At 57.8% G+C, this 20,953-nt stretch overlaps 7 protein-coding genes across 7 annotated transcripts; 5 read left to right on the forward strand and 2 right to left on the reverse strand.

Moving 5' to 3' along the window:
- Positions 1-676: 676 nt before the first annotated feature.
- On the reverse strand, positions 677-3,200 carry B0I36DRAFT_318751 (Cupredoxin). Its single transcript, XM_046153334.1, has 4 exons — positions 2,872-3,200; positions 2,575-2,783; positions 2,311-2,512; positions 677-2,229 (listed from the first exon to the last, which is right to left on the reverse strand). The coding sequence occupies exons 1-4, from the start codon at positions 3,034-3,036 to the stop codon at positions 913-915; spliced, it is 1,893 nt and encodes a 630-aa protein (XP_046015720.1). The 5' UTR covers positions 3,037-3,200; the 3' UTR covers positions 677-912.
- A 1,122-nt stretch (positions 3,201-4,322) lies between these two features.
- On the forward strand, positions 4,323-6,178 carry B0I36DRAFT_318752 (SUR7/PalI family-domain-containing protein). The gene is made up of 3 exons (XM_046153335.1): positions 4,323-4,440; positions 4,510-4,676; positions 4,751-6,178. The coding sequence occupies exons 2-3, from the start codon at positions 4,563-4,565 to the stop codon at positions 5,837-5,839; spliced, it is 1,203 nt and encodes a 400-aa protein (XP_046015721.1). The 5' UTR covers positions 4,323-4,440; positions 4,510-4,562; the 3' UTR covers positions 5,840-6,178.
- A 462-nt stretch (positions 6,179-6,640) lies between these two features.
- B0I36DRAFT_239951 (uncharacterized protein) lies at positions 6,641-7,651 on the forward strand (the record flags this gene model as incomplete). Its single annotated transcript, XM_046149728.1, has 2 exons — positions 6,641-7,266; positions 7,309-7,651. 2 exons carry the CDS (start codon positions 6,641-6,643, stop codon positions 7,649-7,651), a joined length of 969 nt encoding a protein of 322 aa, XP_046015722.1.
- A 396-nt stretch (positions 7,652-8,047) lies between these two features.
- Positions 8,048-10,902, reverse strand: B0I36DRAFT_94826 (uncharacterized protein). Its single transcript, XM_046163634.1, has 9 exons — positions 10,659-10,902; positions 10,515-10,560; positions 10,296-10,428; positions 10,067-10,229; positions 9,403-10,003; positions 9,278-9,346; positions 8,966-9,225; positions 8,267-8,907; positions 8,048-8,173 (listed from the first exon to the last, which is right to left on the reverse strand). The coding sequence occupies exons 1-9, from the start codon at positions 10,745-10,747 to the stop codon at positions 8,133-8,135; spliced, it is 2,043 nt and encodes a 680-aa protein (XP_046015723.1). The 5' UTR covers positions 10,748-10,902; the 3' UTR covers positions 8,048-8,132.
- A 1,794-nt stretch (positions 10,903-12,696) lies between these two features.
- On the forward strand, positions 12,697-14,995 carry B0I36DRAFT_421336 (AFG1-like ATPase-domain-containing protein). The gene is made up of 2 exons (XM_046162178.1): positions 12,697-13,258; positions 13,333-14,995. The coding sequence occupies exons 1-2, from the start codon at positions 13,000-13,002 to the stop codon at positions 14,769-14,771; spliced, it is 1,698 nt and encodes a 565-aa protein (XP_046015724.1). The 5' UTR covers positions 12,697-12,999; the 3' UTR covers positions 14,772-14,995.
- B0I36DRAFT_94873 (uncharacterized protein) lies at positions 14,873-15,316 on the forward strand. Its single transcript, XM_046163635.1, has one exon. The coding sequence runs from the start codon at positions 14,975-14,977 to the stop codon at positions 15,212-15,214; it is 240 nt and encodes a 79-aa protein (XP_046015725.1). The 5' UTR covers positions 14,873-14,974; the 3' UTR covers positions 15,215-15,316.
- Positions 15,317-18,987: 3,671 nt separating this feature from the next.
- On the forward strand, positions 18,988-20,941 carry B0I36DRAFT_373009 (uncharacterized protein; the record flags this gene model as incomplete). The annotated part of the gene is made up of 2 exons (XM_046160156.1): positions 18,988-19,061; positions 19,156-20,941. The coding sequence occupies 2 exons, from the start codon at positions 18,988-18,990 to the stop codon at positions 20,939-20,941; spliced, it is 1,860 nt and encodes a 619-aa protein (XP_046015726.1).
- Between the last annotated feature and the right edge of the window lie 12 nt (positions 20,942-20,953).

Here is a 20,953-nt window from a genome sequence, read left to right on the forward strand (position 1 = left end):
CAGGCAAAAGACTCTTGTGCAGTGTTTGCAACCAGTGCGTTTGTGTGCTTGACGAAAAGCCTCGTTGTCGCTGTGCCTCTAAGATGAAGCAATCGTTGCATTGACGCGGACGTATACAAAGGCGCGGGAGGGAGGAAAAATGCTCCGTCTGCACATCTGCACACACACGCATGCGCGTCGGTGGGATAAAATGAGCAAAGTAGTTGCTCGGCAACTGGTCCCAAAAGTATGATATCACGTATCTAAAGTCACTCACTCCAGACAAGACGGAAAAAGTCACAAACCGAATCGTGGACAAAACATTGTGTTTGTTTGTTTCAGGGTTCCTACAGAGGTCATTATTATCCTCTTCTGTTCTTCCTGCTCTGTCGTTCGTAGCGTTTCGGGGGCTGTCAATCCCCTGGCGTGAACGCGTTACGATCAATGGAGCAAGTATAGTGACCTTTGAGGACTACGGGAAACACGCCAGTTTGTGCAAAGGATCAATGTGAGCACCGGAGGCATCACACATCAGTGTACGCTTCGGTCTTCATATGTCGAGTGTTTGCTATCTGGAGAAAGAGCTGTTTCCACGATTGTCTGCCAACCTTTAGGAAGGTATCTCACAATCAAGAAATGCAAGCTGGGCACACGAAGGGGAAACTTTCCCAATAACAGAAAGAAGTGCAACATGAGATTTCTAAAAAAGAATCTTTGAATTGCGAAGCACATTCTATTTGTATACGCTACTTGATGATATATTGCAAATTCAGCCAGTAAACTCCGACCAGAAGATTATCCACTAGGCTCTTGACAAGCACACACAATAACTACAAACGCCATTCCGCTCTGCCGTGTCCAAGACCATGTTGAACACAAAACTCTTCACCCCCTGCGACCCTTTCAAGCCCACACAAAAGGATTACACATCTCTTAAGCAGCCCACGGGGAAGTCCACTGCTCCGTAGTCCAGAGCATATGGATCCCGCTAGCATCAACGGTCTCAATGTCCCGCGCAGCAACATCCTTCTTGGTTGTCAGCACGACCCAAACCCAGCCGGTCAGACCAGTGGGGGCAGTGGCAACACCATCGGCTCCCACGAGGCTGTACTCGACAGTGCCCCAGGGACCCAACCACGCAAGCCAGCGATCGCCCTGCGTGCCCTGGGGCAGCGTCACCTTGACGCTAACCAAGCGACCAGAAGCGCGATTCTCGCTTACAATCTGGAGCTCGGGCAACATCTCACCAAATGCGGGCGACTCGGTGCACGAGCCGTCAACGACGTACTTGCGCGCAATGTGCGGCCAGGCGAGCTGGAAGGGGATGAGCGGCTCCCGGGGCGAAGGGGAGGCAATGTGGCTCTGCATCATGCTGATGACGGCAGCCATGCGCGACTGCGCGCCCAAGCCCGTCGAGAGGGGAGTGACCATCCACTCGTCCGTCTTGGCGGCCAGGCCGATGATGTCTTGTGTCGTACCAATGCTTAGGGACAGCGCCTCGGTAACGGTCTGCAACCACTGGTCCAGCGAGTCCATGTGCAGGTTGTACTTGCAGGGCTTGACCAGCTCGCGCTTGTAGTGCTGCAGCGAGTCGGTGTAAGTGCGCAGCCGCACGACCGACTGTGCGGCGAGCGAGCCGAGGGTCTGCGTGATGGCCTCGGGGTACTGGTTGGCCCACACGCCGACCGTGAGCCGCGCGAAACCCTCAATCAGGAGCGTGGCGATGAAGTTGCCCTGGAAGAGGAGGACTTGGAGGTAGTCGACGCCGTCTTGGGTGATGGTGTCTGCCCACTCGTAGTCCTTGGGCGAAGGGCCGCCGGCCATGCCAGCCAGGTACGGGTCCAGCTCAGTCCCTACGGCCGGAACCACGTTGACCCAGTCTGCGGAGAGAGCAGCCAGGTCGAGGACATTGTTGTAGATGTGCGGAATCAGCACGCCATCGACCTTGAGAGCGCCGCCAAGCGGAGTGTTGGGCGGGATTGTGCTTGGAGGCGCATGGGCTGCCAGACCTTTGAAGGCGTCAAAGGTATTGGCGCCCTCGGCAGGGGCGTTGATGGCGCCAACCATGCCCGCCTGGCAGTGTGTAGCAGCAGTCTGAGCGCAGTAGAACCAGACGGGCTTGTTATCCTTGAGGGTCACCTCGAAAGTGACACCCGACGTGGTTTCCTGCGTGGGGAAGAAGGGTGCAGAGAAGCCGCCATCGAGAGGCTGACAGGGCTTGTCAAAAGAAGACTGCACAATGGAGTGGTTCTGTATAATTTACATGCGTCAGAAGCTGTCATTTTTCTTGATCAAGCACGTCTAGTGTGCGGAAGGCGACCATGGACTCACCTTGGGAAGATAGCTGAATTCGACGACGGTACCGGTGAGCTCCGCGACGTTGTTTGGGTTGAAGACGAGCTTGCCATCAAAACCGACATCAATGTGCAGCTTGCGCAAGCCTCCGTTCGGGAGGGTGCCAACGGCCGGGGTGCTCGGCGGCGCACCGACGGCCTTGTCCTTGTATGCTTGAAGGGTATTTCCTTGAGCGGGCCTGCGTGAGTGTCAGCGAGATGCCCAGGCCAGTTACTCGTTTGCTCTTCCGAGGGTACTTACGCGTTGATGGCGTGAACCATGCCGGACTGGCAGTGGTTGCCGTTCTGCTGGGGGCAATAAAACCACAGGGGCTTGGTGTCGGTGACGGTGATGGTGAAATCTGTCGGGGCAGCCACGTCTGGGGACTGGTTGGGCGTGAAGCCGGAGAAGATGCCGTGCTCTTGGAGTTGGCACGGGTGGTCAAACGTGGACTGTGCGACGGCATGGTTCTGAGACGATGGTAGGGATGGTATTAGCCGAGTGTGTAATCTACATATAAAAAGTCCGCTTACGCGTGGGTGTTATGAAAGTACTTACCTTGGCAAAGAACTTGTAGGTGACGGTATCACCGATGTTGGCAGTCAGCTGCTCGGGGTCGAACTTGAGCTGGCCATTCTTGCCGACTGTGACTTCGTAGTGCGTGGCAGACACCAGGGAGGCGGCCAAGCCGATCGTGGCGGCTGCAACCTTGAAGAACGACATGGCTGGAAGAGGATAGGGCCAGACGCAGAACAGCTTGGGCACTCTCCAAAGTCCAGACGAGAGAGCTGTTTGTGCCGGAGGCGATGATGGGAGGGAGGAGGATGAATATGATGGGACAGGCAGGGCAGTGAGAGCAGCCTTTGAGAGGAAGTATCTGCAGCATCTGTGGCCGTTGCTATTATACTTAAGGTATGGGGTCAAGCTGGCAGGAGCAATCGAGTGGTGAGGTGAGCACTTGCATGTAGTCACGGTGCACCAGGCCCAAGAGGGCCGCCCCAGGCAGGGCCATGCCGGGCCGTGCAGGCGCCTCTCAGCAGCGCTGTCTGACCGACCTTAGGACCGTGGCCCGGAGCTTCGCTGGCCCGGGGGGCTGGAGCGTGTAAGATGATTGGCCACGGAACGTGCGCCGACCCGGCTGGGGTCTCGAGTCAGACCACACAAGCGACCCGACACTCGCCAGGTTTATTTTTGGGCGCCAGCGCAGCAAAGAAAACGTCAGCATGCCAAGGGGGCGCCCCAAAAATACCCCATGGTTAAGCGCAACATCCATGCTCTGTCTCTCTCGGCCGATGCAGCTGTCTTCAGCCTTCGGCCCAGATGCCGGCCGGCCATCTAATTAGTTAATTAATCAATATCATCAAGGCGATAGACAAGGACTGTCCTTCCATGCCTGCTGCGCCGCCGTCGTGACCACTGCCCAGTCCTTCTGCTCTCGCCAGCCGGCCTCGTGGAACCTCGGATCTCGAGCCTTCCGGGCTGCTCCGCCTCACCCACGGACAACTGCCGGCCGCCCAAGCTCGCGACGACACGTGAGCATCGCATCGCATCGCATATGGCTCCAACGCCCAGCCGGAGCAAAGACGCTGCCGGTTGTGCACTGACAGGCGCCTGACTGTGTTTCGTGGCTGGCCGTGGCCTCTTGCCGACCCCGCCCGCGTCAGCCCTAGGGCTCAAGCATCAGCCACGAAACAAAGGCGCAGGCTCAAACCCCTGGTCAGCCAAAGTCGTTTTCCTAATGGGTTGCTAGCCGCGAGGGAAGACAGGCCGCCCGCTGAGTGGCCTGCTTGTTTTGCTTTCTCAGCGGGCCCCGGTAAGCTGTGCAAGATTGGCTCGAAACACAACCCGCCTGCATGCTGCTGCAGACTCCGCCCCGGACCTGCAGGCAAATCCCTGTCTTGCCCCAAGCCTGACCTTGTAAGGCTGGGCTGACCTCAGCACTCATCTCAAGCTAGTGCAAGCCATAAAGACCATGCCACAGGTCCCTGTTGTTGTCGGTGTGAGGTCGCCCTCGGCTGATTTGGTCGAATTCATACGGAGCCCGCGCTTGTATACATCCCCTCCCTTACGTGCTCTTAGGCGCGGCCATAGATATCCGGACACACGGCACACGCATCTGCTACATCTGTACAGTCACTCCCCCATTCCCTGCGGGTTGTCCTTCCTCCCAAAGTCTCACTCATATCTTCGGGTCAGAGCCTGCCCTCTCTTCCTTTCAACTTAGCATCGCATTTGTATTGCACCCTCTCATGATGGCGCGCCTTCCTTGGTACGGCATCTTTTTCGCCATCGTCTCGGCGGTTTTCTCCTTGCTCGTCGTCCTCTCCGGCGTTGCCGGCTCGGCTCCTTTGTTCTTTCTACAGGTTAGCTACAGCAACTCCTACTCCGATCCAGATTATGAACAAATGAGAGCAAATCCGACTTACATATCACGCAGTTCAACACCAGTAATTACCGCGGGCCGCCGAGCGGGTCGCAGTTGGGCACCTCCCAATTCCTCCAGGGTCTGACCACCGTCTCTGGTAACGACCTTGTCGGCTCCGGCAGTGGCCAGAACGCCCACTTCGCGCAGCGGTATCAGGTCACGCTCCTGTCGGTATGCCAGACCGACAATGGACGCACCACGTGCTCCCCGCCGAAATTCGGCTATACTTTTGATGTCCAGCAGGCATTCCAGCTGCGGGACGACATGTTTGGCGGCGTGGACATGACGTCCTTCTGGAGACAGACGGCCGCGTACCGGCCAGTCTCCCTCTTCCTGGCCATCGCTTACGTCCTCGGCACCGTCTTCACACTCGTCTCGCTCGTGATGATGTTCCTGACGGCGTGTGTCCCCAAGGGCGCCTCGCTGGTCGCCTGCTTCACGCAGACCCTGGCAGCCGTCCTCCTCCTCGCAGCATCGATCGCCTCGGCCGTGACCTTCTACCGGCTCGGCGACACCTACAACGCCACGCTTGGCCGGGTCGGCATCCAGACCGCCGTGAGCTGGCGGATCATGGTCATCAGCTTCCTGGCCGCCGTCGAGTCCTGGCTCGTGCTCATCTTCCTGCTCGGCCTCCGCAAGAGCATCAAGCGCCGCTCTAACGCCGCCGCCCGGAGCATGGCCGCCTCCAGCCCCAAGTCCATCGGCAACACCACAAAGGTCTTTGTCGCCGGGTCCGGACAGGCCTCCCCATCAGTCATGTCAGGCGGCGCGGCGAGGTCCGGGTACCGGGGAACTTCCACCTTTGGCGGCCTGCTTCAGAAGATGCCCACGTGGAAGGGCAACCAGCAGAAGTACACCGAGATTAACAGGCAGTCTGGTGCCATGGCTCAGACATCCGCCTACAACAACAGCCCCAGGGGCGGTCTCATGGCGGCGAACGAGGAGGAAGACTTCTCGCACGGCATGCCTGACGATGTCTCCCAGGGTGCTATGGGCTACAACCAGCGAGACCCGGCCGCCAGGTATGACGACCCGTCGGCCTCACAGGCGACGAAGACGGGGCTCCATGCCGAGACTGCCTACGATCCGTACCGCAAGTAGGTAGATGTGGTGTGGCGATGATACCCTGATGAGTTACGAGTTCGTGGGCAGGTGGCGGCGAGGGTGGGGCGAAAACACTGTGGCCGGGGGCAGGCTAGGTGTTCTTTGTGTTGTGCGAGTCTTGAGCGGCGGTGGCCATGACAAAGTGGGTTGAGGGTAGTAGACTAGTAGAAGTAGATATTGCCGAAGGGACGGTTTCGTTGTCGAATATGCATTGATTTCCTGGGGATTGGCAGACATGGGGGCGTTCCGGAGTATGTAACATGAAGCGCTATCATCAACAATGCAGATTGGTATTCTCTAGCGCAGGTATCGCGAGGAAGATGTGAAGTTAAGTTGACTGCTTTACACGCTTTCGGACAGTGGTCTGATATTGGAGTGTCCCATTGTTCTCAGCGGCCTCCAGTCGACTACACGAGTGACTCAATGGCTGGCATCTACAACACAAACAGGTGGGAATAAGTAGCTTCCCGACTAATACCGGACATATGTCCCATGGCAGGATCACTCGCTGGTTCTTCTGCTCGTTCTCTGGCGAGTCATTCCTGGCGGCGGCAAGTTTCCGGGTCCTGCAGCGCTTCTTCCTCCCATTTTCGAGCCAACTCTCACTCTCCTCGTTCACCTCACATCTGGGACCACAATCGTGACACCACAAGACGACTGCTTGGACATCACCGCATGCCTGAAGTGCCGCAATCCCATTCCCCATTCAAAGGCAACAAAAACGACGCCTCAAGCCTCCTCACTCGTACTTCAGACCGCCGCCTTTACACCACCTCCTCCTCCTCTGCAGAGAACAAAATGGTCCGCATCCAGATAATCTCAGACCTGCACCTCGAGACCCCGCCAAAGAGCTACGACATCGTCGAAATTGCTCCCCGGGCACCATATCTCGCGCTGCTCGGCGACATTGGCTGTTGCAGCACGAGCCACAAGGCCGAGTACCTCGGCTTCCTGAGGCGCCACCTGCGCGTGTTCCGCGTGGTGTTCTTGGTCCTGGGCAACCATGAGGCGTACCACTCGACGTGGCAGGAGTCGCGGGACGTCCTGCGCGAGTTCGAGGCCGAGGTTCGCAGGGAAAGGAGGAGGGCAGTCGCTGCCGACGTTGATGGTGGTGGCGGCGGCGGTGCCGATGGGAGTCTGGGAGAGTTTGTCCTGCTCGACCGGGACAGCTACACGATCCACCCCGACCCCGATAGCAGCAGCAGCAGCAGCAGCAGCAAGAATCTAGACCACAGTACCGACGACGGAGCAGTGACGATCCTAGGCTGCACCCTCTTCTCACATGTCCCCATCCGCGCCGCACAGCGCGTCAGCATGGGCCTCAACGACTTCCGCGTGATCGGCGACGGGTGGGACGTGGCCCAGCACAATGCCGCGTTCCGGGGGGACCTGGCATGGCTAAACGAACAAGTTATGGCTCTCTCGTCGGGGACGCATCGCAACGACGACGAGAAGAACAGCAACAGCAATAGCAGCAACAGCAAGACCAAGATCGTCATCTTCACGCATCACTGCCCAACACTCGACGACCGCGCCATCGACCCTCAACACAGAGGCAGCCCTCTGACGGCAGGCTTCGCGTCGGATCTAAGCAAGCAGCCGTGCGTGACCACCAACACCACCGCCACCAATAAAGGAATCGTCAAGCTGTGGGCTTTCGGACACACGCACTATAATTGTGACTTTGTCGACGATGACGATGGCGGCGGCGGCGAGGCAAAGTCCGGGATCAGGTTCTACACGAACCAGCGCGGGTACTACCATCGGCAGTCTCCGGGTTACCAAGAAGACAAAGTCGTAGAGGTGTAAATGTGCTTGGGTATGCGTGTTATCCTGCAGCGCGCGCTCTGAGAAGAGATCCTGGAAGGCTCGGTGGCTTGTAGTGAACGGTGTCGTTCAACGACGCGAGACATTGCGTGTTTGTACCAGCAGGAAGGATGGCACTGCATGGTCTGTCTGAGCCGTACAAGACCACAAAGTTACGAGGGCTTTGCTGATCATAAAGTTGCCATCGCGGGGCCTGGGCAGGGTCCTGCGCGGCTAGACGGAGCGGCCAGACTACTGAGAGAAAATATCGCCGGGAAACCCCATGCCATTCCGGACTCTTTTTTCCATTCTTAGCTTTCCAAGACACATAGAACGACGCCTTTGCAGCTGGTTCACCATGCCAAACACTGTGCAATTTTCCCCATACTCCTGATTTACCCAAGCCAAGACAAAAACACACCTAGCCAGTAGCGCAAGTCTGTGTGCCTGCGTCTACAGAAAACACCCTAAGTATCCAACGTCCCTAAAATGTCGCCATGAAGCCAACCTTGTCACGAACTTGGTCTGCAGGATTATTTTTTCTCAAAGTTAGCGCCCGCCCCTACACTATCACATCACCGCCGCATGGTCTGCGCTTTCGGCAGGAATGGCACTCACCTCGCATCCCACCCAAGGCCTCAAAGGCGCTGGCATAGTTCTCTAGTGTCATCAGGACTGAAAACAGGCCAGCTTGTACGCTTGCCAGGTTATCCTGCCACGGTCCTGATCCCGAGTCGGTCTCGGTTGTTGTCCCTTGGCCAGCGACAAGCTGCTGTGCCTTGCTCTTCACCATGAGCAGGGCGTAGCAGCTTTGCATGGCGCAGCAGGCAAACGCCGGCATCGTCCTTGGCGTGACCATGGGGGAGTTAGGGCCAAGGTAAATCGGCGCTGCGGAGATCTGACCAGTAGGGTTTGGATACGGCATTAGGTCGAATGCCTTGGCAATGTTGAGCGCTGACCTGAGACAGACGTCGGACGAGTGGTACATGGTGAAGGGCAGTCGCAGTGGGCCTTGTGCCTCGAGCACGATACTGGCGGCAGGTGTCGAGCGGTTTGATTGAGGCGGTGAGGACAGGCCATTGCTATGGGTCATCTGTCTCCTGGGTATAGATTCAAAGCTGCTCGTGCAGCAGGGTTGCAGATATTGCTGTTCGGGACTTGGTGTTGCCTCGTCTCTTGTCGATTTCAAGTCGCAGTGTTTACCGGAGAATATCGCCGTGTCAAAAAAGGCACAGTAGCGATGAACCTTGATTCGAGCACTGCGAGTGGTCTCATTAGACACGTGCGCGAGCTTGGCATCGTTGTTGCGAGACGTACCTGTTCAATTTTATCCTCGCAATGCATTTCAGGGCCTGCGCAAGTACGTGCTCATCGCCATCGACCGGTCGCGTGAGTGGACAATCCAGAATCCATGATTCAGATCTCGTACACATTGGCTCGAGACGTCGCTCGAGCTCAAGCATACGCTCAAAGATGCGCTGGTATCCCTGTCCCGCCTCCCGGGCTTTGTTCAGCTCCATGACGAATTTCGTGGCAGCCAAGATGGCTTGCTGAGCTTGGATAAAGTGACCAAACGCCTAACGGTAGTCAGAAGATTGTAGGTATATGGTATGCCAGCAGTGCACGTACCTCGCCATCAGAACGGATCAAAGGGTAGTGAGTAGTGATATTTGACACGAGGTTTTCCCAGGTTGGGGCCTGAAATCACTTGTCAGTGAACAGCTCGAGATCATTGTCGACCGGGGGTGACTAACCGTATTGCTGACGATTGATACTTGGGAGATGCATACATATGTCATCCACCAGGTCCTCCTCTTAGCGTCAGTGTAAATGTCTTGTTGTGTAGGGTCGGTGTGAAGCCCAAGCTCTAGAGCTTGCGTCAATGCCGCATTGGCCCGCAGAGACATCTTCTTGAGATTTCCGCGCTGCGCGTATTCATAGACTGACAAAAGGTCAAGTGCAATGATTGTCTCAAGCTCGTAAGGTACTTCTGGGTGAAACTGAATTCTGGCACTGCCCTGGTCAGCATCGTCCAGGGCTCTCGCGGGTTCGAGTTCGGACTCTGGCCGGTCGCTGGCAATTTCGATGCTCTCAAGTGCCGATTTCGCCAGAAGCTGGGAGTAGTTGCGTCGAAAGCGGATCGAGTCAGGGCTCATTGGCGTAGTGTCTTGAGGACAGGGTATCAAGGCCAGGATGGCAGAAAGCGCAAGACTTATTGGCGAAGGGGGCTCGACGAATTCAAAGTCGTTGTTCTGATAACTAAACAGGGGCGTGATGACTTCGGGGTATGGTGACGCCTGTGGGCGAGGAAGAATAGGAAAGAAAGGATGTATCCAGATATAATATGCGTTCAAACTGGCATCGTGTTAATGGGCCGCGGTGGGAATAGGCATGCTTTGTTTGGACAGGCCAGCTTACATGGCAGCTTGATCAAGACCATAAGTCCTCGCCATGCAGACGGTTGTGTCTGCAATAACCGGCTGCTGGAAAAGCTCCTCGAAGATCGCATCGCTGCTTTTATACTTGTCGCCCAGCTGGGCAAGGCCAGCTCCAGGCTCGATATAATTCTCGAGGTAGATTGCTGCTGTGACTGTTAGCTTCTAACGCAGACGGTAGAAACAGGTTCATGTTGGATCCGAGGACTCACCTGAAAATGGCATCTCCTCTGTCTTGCCGACTGGTGGATCTTGCCGTGCAGACACTTCTTTGCTTTTCTTACGAATGCGTGGACCACCACGTCGGCTAGGCAAGTACTCGCATTCACGGTTTCTTGTCTTGCACTAATGAATGCAGATAACATCAACATATCATCCACATGATTGCTCAAGAGGGTGGAGTCGGGAGGGGGGCCTGGACGAAGACATACGCTGGAACAGGGTTTGTCGCCGTTGCATCTTGTCCGTGATGATCGGCTGCGCATGATCAAGTCAGAAATGGTTCTTGGCCCATCACGCGGACCATCGCGTGGCGCGCGAAGCTCGAGCGCCCTCAAGCCACATGTAGGACTCACCAAGCGAGGCAGGCGCTCTTGACCGGCGGCGCGGCGAATTTCTTGCGCGGAGCCGTGGCCGCGCTGGATTCTGGGACTAGGGCCTCCATCGCAAGAACATGCCGCTCAAAGCGACGGAGCTGTATCAGAATGTGACAGGTGGAGCGCGACTCTCGCCCGACGTTGAGGCTTTGGGCAGCCTGCAGCGGTGATTCCCAGCAACGAGCGCCAGCCAGTTCGTTTGCATGGACCAGGTCTGTGATCTAATCCGGCAGAGGGCTGAGGGCGATGCTCTCTTTGGCAAGAGGGGGGCAAGATGCCCTGCGGGGTTGCTTTGTGTCAGGCGAAGGCGCCAGTGACGCTGATGAGGGTTGAGAGCACCAGGACTTGGTGGTTGGTTGCTGATGAGAGCGGGCTCAGATGTCGTCCTGGGCAGGCCTGAGGGTCAAGTATTGGCCAGTCAGGGTCGGCGCGGATCGGTTCTTGGCGAGCCCCCGGAAGTGGGGACGGCAGGATGCTCGGATCTGTTATGTACGTAGAAAACCATCAACAGCTGAGGTCGTGGTGATGGCTGATCACGCCGAGATAAAGGATCCAGTCCCAGAATACAGTTCCCATTCAGACAAGTCCCGGCAGTCGCAGCCATGGGGGGGCGCAGGCTGGCCATTCAGAGGCGACGCTGTCGGGGCGGGCTCCGCGTCTGGGGTCTGGGCGACGTCCAGATTATGAGTCGTGGGGACATTTCAAGCGGGCATGCGTAGGGCATGCGTGTGTGGGTGCGGCTGATAATCTTGAAAGAAAACGCCCAGCACTACTTATCACCAGCCGCACTGGGGGGGTGGCACCACAAGGCCTCGCCCGCGCGCCCAATCTGCTCTCGGTGCTCCCGACGCCGAGATGCTTAAAAGAGCCGGGCGCATCCCTCTGTGCCTGAACAGCAACTGAAACAAACCGCACGCACTGGCAGTCGTGCGTTCAGATCACTCGATCTCCCATCGCTTACAAACCGACTGCTCCTCGAACCCCTGCCAGCGCCCTGGAAAATTAATAGCGGAACGGCAGCCCATCTCTTGAAATGAGAGCATAATCGTGCCACCCCGAAGGCGAGTTGGTGCATGATACCCTGGCTGCCTCGCCCGCCAGCCTGCAAAGCCAGTCCTATCAGTTGTGATGCTATCAGTTGTGACCTCTGGGCACAAACTCTCTCTGGAGCTCGCTCATGGAAGCAAGCAGTACGTAGCATCTGATGCAGCGGAGCCTCATGCTCGAGCAAGCAAACACGTCGCAGGAAGCCTGGGCCAACCCCACACAAGTAAGCAGCCGACAAGGATTCGAGTCGTGAACGCTGTCGAACACACGTCTGCTGCCAAGATATGACGTCGACATGGACAAGACGTGCCGCCCGCGATCTGCGGGGACTGGTATTCCCAGCCGAGTGGTTCTGGAGTAACTATGTCCTGTCAAGACTGGACTGGCTGGGGTCATCCAAGCTTGCATCAAGTGGCCCTTGTCCTGACAGGAAGCAGCCCTTGAGAGGCAGGCACGAGCAGACACTGACAACCGGCCTGCGCAAGCACCATATAAAGTTCTACCCTGCGGCGCCTCGAGGTACTGACTGAACCAGTGACGCTGCTTGAACACCATATTCGGACGCGCATTGCTAGCCTGGCATATCTCTCAATGTCACAATGGGAAACGTGCACGATGTTGGGGAGGCAGGCCTTGAGCCGCAGCGGAAATGACCAGGCTTTATGCTTTGAGCCGAGGAGCATAACGATATGGTGCGTGCTTTGTCTCACGCAGGGTGGCCAGGGTTGCCGGGAGCAGACGTCATGCGAAAGCGACACACAGCACAGTACAGCACTGCACTGCACGGCATGTGTAAACGTCGAAGCTTGCGAAGCAAATGATCACCACCTGGACGGCGAGTGGGCAGACTGGACATAATAACGACTTGAGCCGTTGCTCGGGCCTTGAAAAGCCGCCGACCTGCAAATATACCCCGGCTGCCGGGCGGTCCCGATGTCACAAGGCAAAAAAGCTCGGCTACCCGGATGACCCTGAAATCCAGGGCTGCGCACTAGCCTGACGCCATCGCCGCAACCCGCAAACCCCAGGCCGGCCGCCCTCGGGTCGGCTCACCATCAACCCCCGACCGTCCTGCCTGCTTCCTCCCATTACACAACCGCAACCTCGAGTCGCACACGACCCTCCGGGCTGCGGCCTCGCTGTCAGCATTCACAACTCTGTTTGCTGCTTCTCCTGCCGAGCAAGACGCCGGGCCAAGCACTTTCCCTTAGCCGACACTCGAACGACCACGCCATTGACCGGGTCGTGCTGTCCGCCTCGGCTTCCATTCATCATGCGGGGTCTGCGCACTTTGCCAGCGACGGCTGCGCGGACTGTCGCCTACCGATCAGGCGGCCGGCCAGACACCTTGACGCAAAGCGCCATCTGTGTGCGGTGCATGCACAGCGGCATTCTCCTCAGACCTGATGTCGCAGAGAAGGCCACGCGGCGTGTGTCCCCAGCCGGCGCGTCACAGCCTCGGCTCTCACGAGCAGTCCCGGCAAAGCATGCCAGGCGCAATGCCTCAGTTGCGACGTCTGCTGCAGTTCCAGGTAAGAAAATATACCGTCACTGCAAGCAATGCATACTGCATACTGGCCACAGGACTGACTTGGCCTGCTGTTAGCCTCACAAACCCATGGCGACTTTGGCCCGCTCCAGGAATACGACCGCCGAGTTGCCGAGGGCATCTTACGAGACGATCCTCACCAGCGAGGCATCATACAGAGCCTGCAAACCCTCCACGAAGACCTGCGACATTACAGGGCGAGACCTGTCGTCCACCCCACGATCGAGTCCCTCAAACCCAGCACCTCCATATTCAGCTTCTTCGGTGGTGGCAAGTCCAGCAAGACAATCGGCGACATCCCAAGCAATCTGCCCCGCGGCTTGTACCTCTACGGCGATGTCGGCAGCGGCAAGACGATGCTCATGGACCTCTTCTACGACACCCTGCCCCGGGCTGTCAAGACGAAAATGAGGATACACTTTCACAACTTCATGCAGGACGTCCACAAGCGGCTGCACAGGATGAAGATGGAGTATGGTAACGACATTGACGCGGTGCCTTTTGTCGCCGCCGACATTGCCGACGCCGCGAACGTCTTGTGCTTTGACGAGTTCCAGTGCACCGACGTTGCGGACGCCATGATCCTGCGACGCCTGCTCGAGGCGCTCATGTCGCACGGCGTGGTTCTCGTCACAACCTCCAACAGGCACCCGGACGAGCTCTACAAGAACGGCATCCAGCGCGAGTCTTTCATCCCAGCCATCCACCTGCTCAAGAACCGGCTCCACGTCATCAACCTCGACTCGCCCACCGACTACCGCAAGATCCCCCGGCCGCCGTCAGGCGTCTATCACACGCCGCTCGATAGCCACGCCAAGGCGCACATTGAGAAATGGTTCCGCTTCCTCGGCGACCCGGAGAACCCGGAGCCGCATGCCGAGACGCAGACCGTCTGGGGCCGCGAGATCCACGTGCCTCGCGTGAGCGGGCGCTGCGCGTGGTTCACATTTCAGGAGCTCATTGGCAAGGCCACGGGCGCGGCCGACTACATTGAGCTGATGCGCAGCTACGACGCCTTCATCGTGAGCGACATCCCCGGCATGACGTTCCGCGAGCGCGATCTCGCGCGGCGCTTCATCACCTTCATCGACGCCGTGTACGAGTCGCGGGCGAAACTGGTCCTCACCACGGCGGTGCCGTTGGCCCAGCTGTTCGTCTCACCCCAGGAGATGCGCGAGTCCCTGAAAAAGGAGGGCAAGGAAGTCAGCGGGACTGATGTCGACGACGAGCCCTCGTCTAGCGCGCTGGACCACATGATGGAGGACGCCAACGACACCGGAGGCGAGGCCAGCAACACCATCAGCCAGCTCAAGAACTCGAGCCTGTTCACGGGCGAGGAGGAGCGCTTCGCGTTCGCCCGCGCGCTGTCCCGGCTGAGCCACATGGCCAGCAAGGAGTGGGTAGAGCGCGGCATGGGCCTCGAACACTCTGGCGGCAAGAAGGAGCACGATGACTGGGCCAAGGTGCGCAGCCGGCAGATGGAGGATAGCATGTAGAGGCGGTGTTTCTCCCTGTTCTCTTGCTTCTCTCGCACTTGGTCTTTTTTTTTGGCGTGCTCGTGGGTTTTTGGCCAAGTACAATACACAACCGGACGGGATTTGTTTTTTTGCTGGAGCGACTTGCTGCAGCGGTGACTTTGCTAGATACCAATATAGTTCTTGTGCATCTGGCACTCCTGTGGGAAATTCTCCAGGTGGCTATGGTCATGTATACCCGCTGTTCTCAAGTGCAAGAACTCGTCTGTGTAAATCACGTGGGTGCTCACGTCTCAGTAGCTCCTCGACAAAGCGTCACTCACGGCATATTTGCTGGTCATGTTATGACCTCCGCCACAGCCACTGTGGCAGTTTGGGTTCCGCGACAAATTGCTTATGTCTCGGAGAAAAGTGGTGTCGTTGACTTTTCGTATCCGTATTATTGTATCGCAAGCACGCAGTGATCATGGTTAGACATCTCGAGTCGAACGAACATCTTGTCTTCACGACCACCCGGCCGAGCCAGCAGACCCTCATTCGGCCGTTCTTCTTCGTCTTCCAGAATCCGAAATTGCAAGATTCGTGTGGCCGCGGCGGTGAGCAAGCGAGCGAGCGCGGATGCCTGCCTGCCTGCCTGCCTACCTGTCTGCATTGACGAACGTCGGGATTCTACGGCCAGGACATATCCTTGGGCTGACACTTTCTCGTACCCATGACTGGAGGCGAGCTACGCACCCGGGGCAAGCAGCAGTTGTGTGCGCAAGGCATGATGAGGGCAGTCTTTCCGTAACCGCGTGACCTGACATCCCGTATTAGTTGAAGGAACGCATCCCGACGGTGTACTCCCAGTCTGGACTCTGCTAAGAATCTTCTGTGTGCTGATCTTATGGACCAAGCTGTTCAATATTTCTGCTTCAATCACGGCTTTACCTGGGAGGTTTGTGCTCGCCCACCCAAATGTAAAGGTGCCCGGCTCCGAACCGTTGGCTGGCTGGCTGGCTTCGTACCTTAGCTGGGTCCACTTGCGGCGCAGTCCGTCCCGTGAAGGGTGGCGGTACCCCTGAAATGCATCCATGAATCTTTCTCGACGTATGAGAGGAACAGGGTGCGTCGTCCCTGTCTTGTTGCCCTTTGGCTCGTGAAAGCTTTGAGTGGTCACCAAGGGACAGCCAGCAATGCTATATTCGCGGCTTGTGCCCTGAGGATGGCAACGCCTGACGGCACAAGCCCAGCATAAGGCGGCGTCGAAGAGCTGTATGCGGCGGCGGGTGTGAATTTTGGCTTTACCCCCCCGGCCTGCGAACTGCATGAATGGCAGCAAAACGTGCCGTTGTCACATGGGTTCCTGCAATTTACCTCTCCCGTCGGCAAAAACGCACCGCCTCGAATCACAGCTCTGAGGGAGACTAGGCAGACTTGCCACAGGCCCAAGTCTGGACCCTGAATCGAACGAATGCGCGGGCGCCGAGCGTCGGCGTCCTCAGACAGCGCTAGGGGGGGGCTTTGCGGAGAAGGACGCCGTCGAATCCTTAGATGATGCTGAACCCTTGTCCAGATGTGCTCCAGCAGTTACTTTCGACAGAATCCCTGCAATCAGGCTGGACACCGCGTTCCCCATGACCGATCTCGTGATGTGGTCGCTACGAGGCTTGGTGATGGTGGAGTGCCGTCATGATTGGCTCGGGTGCTGTCGCCCACCCTGGCGCACATTGGACACATGGGAATGTCGCGACAATCTCGTGCTGCCGATCGGTTGCCTGAGGGTCCCCTGTGGTCCCTGTGGTCCCTGCCAATTGCCAAGTCTCCTGGTAGCCGAGTGGATTGTGGCTGGCACCCACATCCATAGTTGAAGGGAAATTGTGCTTCGACAATCAGGCTTTTCATCGTGGGCTTCAAGGCTCTCTGAGCATTTTGGATGGTGCATTCTTGGCCCGTGATAGACACCGACTGTCCATCGGCAGAGCACGGCTTAGGCTATCCGTGGACGAGCCACAAAGTCGCGCGGCTTGCTACCAGGTTCCTGGTGGTGGTTGACTGAGTGCCTGCAAGAACCACTACCAGATCATAAAAGAGGCATGATTGCCATAAGACGACGCCTACACGTGACCCTAGAGGTCGGTCTTCCGACAAGCACCAAGCACAAATGTAACAACAGTGCAGCTGTTGGTCCAGGCCGTTCCGTCCAAACAGAGGTGAAGCGCAGAAATGTGTCTCATAGCGGACAAATCGCCGGCGCGGTGGAGATTTGCCGGGGCCGGTCAAATAGGGGTCGTTTTCATCCACGAGAGCCACCCCTGGTTACGCCAGCGAGCACTCGTCCATACACAGTATTTGACTGCACAGTCACCAGTGGTCGAGAGCTTGCCGAGCATGGGCATGATTAATGTGCTATGCTCTTTCTGGTAGGAGCCGGCGCCCAGGAATTTAAGGCCTGGCGCGCACCTTATGATTAGCTTCAAGCCTGGAGCTGGGCCTGCCCAGCGCGCACGACTCGTCATGGATGGATGCGATCCCCAAGCACGCAATACCTTCGCGCCCACTCACCTCCTTCCAACCTCCCTTGTGCCACAGGGCCAGGATTTGTGCGTTGTTTTTTGGGTCAGGTGGCGAGCAGATCCATCGAATCTCGGTCGCGAGCTTGTCTAAGCCTTCAAGGAGTTGCGCCGCAGTGGTTCATTGAGCACTCCAAGGCCGCTGCAGAATGCCCCCGTGTATCTCGAGCCCAGGACGAAGCATTCGCCAACCTGTACAGAACACAACCATCTCTGTTACAATGCTGGCTTGTTGGTTGGTCGGTCGGCAAGCGCTCGGTGCCCTGTTTAGTCGGCCAAGGAGACAGGCCCAGGGTTGACAGGTCCAGGCCGTTGTGGGCGGCGGACCAAAGTCACAGGCGAGCCCGCAGTGCAAGGCTCTATCCAGACATGGCCAAGACGCAAAACCCCCACCGGACTGAGAACCCTGGTCGTTGTCGCCTTGGTCAAGCCCTGGCCGTTGGTTGTTGGCTATGCTACTGGTGCGTGCAGCAGATGGTGCAAGATGCAAGCTGCCTAGAGCTATGGGGCTGAGCAGATCGTCGATAACGGCACAAGAGCGGCAGAGACGCCGGCGTGTGTCGTCGATGCGGCCCGCCCGAGGTGTGTGCAGATTGCGATCCTATCGGGAGCGAGGTGCCGCAAGAGCGCAAGCATGCAAGAACGATGATGATGACGGCTCTGACGTAGGGGCTGCCGGTGCCTCGGGACCTCAGAGTCTGTTTCCCAGAGGCCGGTTTGACTTTGGTCGGGCGAGTCGAGGTGCTATTGCCATACATGCAGTCGCATGGTGCTTTAGGTGCGCAAGTGCGCCCAGACGGGCGGCCCCACCGGACTCCTCCTACTGCGTTCACTAATGTAGGCTCGAGCGGCCGATAACGTGTGGGCAGCGGCCAGCCACCAGGTCATGCAGCGAGCTCCTATTCGCACCCTGGCCGGTCGCGCGACTCGAGAGGGTTCCCTGCACGTGGGTACGCTAGGCCCAAGTGCCTCTTCAGAGCAGTGGGACTCATTACCAGGGGGCCGGCGAGGGCAGCCGCCTTAAATGTTCTGGCTGGCTTCCGTAACGGGCAGTCCTGCTCCAGCCAAGGCCAGGCCTAGTCGTCGATGCCATGTACCGCTGGCCCACGCCAATCTCTCTCTCTTAACCGTCCCCGTCCCGCCTCCTGATCTATACTCGCGTCCTCCCCGCCACCACCTCTCAACACCTCTCGCGATCGTCCTCCCGCGCCAGCATGTTCCTGCGATAACCACGCAGCGTCCGGTCGTTTCATATCTGCCGAGGCTCACCTTGCGCCCTAGAGCACGTCGCCGCCCCTTCTTCGCCCACCCACTCACTCACTAGCTCGCTCGCTCGCGCCAGCCAGCCTGCCAGACGTTTTGCTGTGGTTGTAATGTCGGCGATGAGAGCAGTATTTGCGCGGGTCGCCAGTTCTCTTGCTCCGGTATCCACCAAGGAGGCCATCTACCGCGAGCTTCCCTCCCGTGACCAGAGCCCCCTCGGCTCTCCGGCAACCACACACTCCAAATTCTCGACCAGCTCGCCTATACGAAGCAAGATGTCGGAAGCTTGGCGCAACCCGTCCACTCGCAGGAGGCTACAGGTCTGCCTGCGCACCACACCCAGGCGCCTATTCGCCATCGCCCTCTTTGGTTTCTTTGCGGTCGTTCTGCTCGTCGGCGGCGGCGTCAAGGCCCAGAGGTATATGAAAGAGAAGAATGCGCCGCCGCCTCCCGAAGAGGAGCAAGACCCTGGCTACCATTGGCAGAGATACCCAATGTGAGACACTCCCACACCCGTGGCAGCCCCATCCGCCGGGGTACCACAGATATGCAGCATTTGAGACCTGTGTCACTGACCAATCCGCAATTAGCATGAGCGGCTTCTTCAACGGCGTCAAATCACTCGTCAATTACACAGACTGGGAGCCGGAACAGCGCGCCTCGGCTGACACAACATTCGAGATCCACAACTCTATCCCAATGGATCCAGTCGTCGCGAACCCGTACCCCGACTTCGCCTCTGCCGAATATCTCAAGGAGCACAATCCCGTGTCGCAGTGCTACATCGATAAGGCTGAAAAGGTCCCTGCGCCCAACGTCTTTTCTTACCCGGGCATCCCTGCCAACATGACTGCTCCTTACTGGGGTTCTTATGAGCAGCTGAACATACCAAGAGACCGGTGCTGGGAACGGTTTGGACGTTTTGGTCCCTACGGATACAGCTATCCGTGGTCCGAGGGCGGCCTGGGGCTGTCCAACCACTCCGTCAAGACCGGCACCGAGGTGCTCGAGTCCATGTACCACAAGGTCGACTACCGAGGAGTCGACTGGGGCGATGCGCAGAAGCGCTGTCGCGAGAAGAACAAGGCCCGATTTGAGCCCACGACCCCAGGCAAGAAGCCGGTTGCGCGGACAGCGTACGTTCTGCGCACCTGGACTGGGTACAAGTACGACGACATCCAGCTTCTGTCGCTCCGCGCCATGGTCAACGAGCTGTCGCTCAAATCTGGTGGCGAGTATGACGTGCATCTCTTGGTGCATGTCAAGGACGACACGATTCCCATTTGGGCCTCCGAGGAAGTCTACAGAAAGACGTTGCAAGAAAACGTCCCCGAAGAGTTTTGGGGCATTGCGACGTTATGGTCAGAGCAGCAGATGCGGACATACTACCCAGGCCCCTGGATTGACAACCTCTATAACCACGCAAAGGCCGACATCTATGGCGTGTACCGGAGTGCTCATTTCCCGCTCCAGTGGTTCTCCCAACAACATCCTGAGTACGAGTTCTTTTGGAATTGGGAAATGGACGTCAGGTACCTCGGGCATTATTACGAGTTCCACAATGGCGTGGCCAAGTGGGCCGCGGCCCAACCTCGCAAGTTCCTGTGGGAACGCAGTGCCAAATTCTGGATCCCCTCGATGCATGGGTCTTATTCCAAGTTTTCGGCCCTGGTTGAGAAGGAGACCCTCGAGAAGAAAGAGGAGCCGATTTGGGGTCCCGTCAAGTTTCAGACTGATGGATCTGGTCGGGCCGACGGCTTGGGCATGCTGCCCTCCCCCAACTCGACAATTCCACCGACACCGATAGAGCAGGATGACGACGAATGGGGCGTGGGCGAGGAAGCCGACCTGATCACATTCGACCCCCTCTTCGATGTCACGAAGACGAACTGGGTTTTCAAGGACGACGTCACCGGTTACAATCTGACCGTGCCGCCACCTCCCCGCCGCGCGGCCCTCATCACCATTAGCAGGTTGTCGAAGCGCCTATTGGATACGATGCACGAGGAGACGTACAGGATGGCGCACTCCATGTTTCCGGAAATGTGGGCACCCAGCGTCGCCTTCCACCACGGTTACAAGGCTGCGTATGCTCCGCATCCTGTGTATTTTGACCGAAAGTGGCCGGCGGAGACGATGGACAATGTCTTCAACTATCCCAAGGAGCCGCAAGACAGCCCGTTCGCCTGGGGCGAGCACAACTTCCTGGGCAGCACGTTTTACTACAATGCCGGCTTCAGCGCGGCCCTATGGCGCCGGTGGTTAGGCCATGCCGAAGACATTGGCGGTGGTCGGGAGGCGGAGGAGATGGGCTCGGATCGGATGTGCCTCCGTGGCCTTCTCCTTCACCCAATCAAATCGGAAGCGGTAGAGTGAAGGGCCGAGGCT

Source organism: Microdochium trichocladiopsis (assembly GCF_020744255.1).
Source record: "Microdochium trichocladiopsis strain MPI-CAGE-CH-0230 chromosome Unknown B0I36scaffold_3, whole genome shotgun sequence".
Taxonomy (NCBI): Eukaryota; Fungi; Ascomycota; class Sordariomycetes; order Xylariales; family Microdochiaceae; genus Microdochium; species Microdochium trichocladiopsis.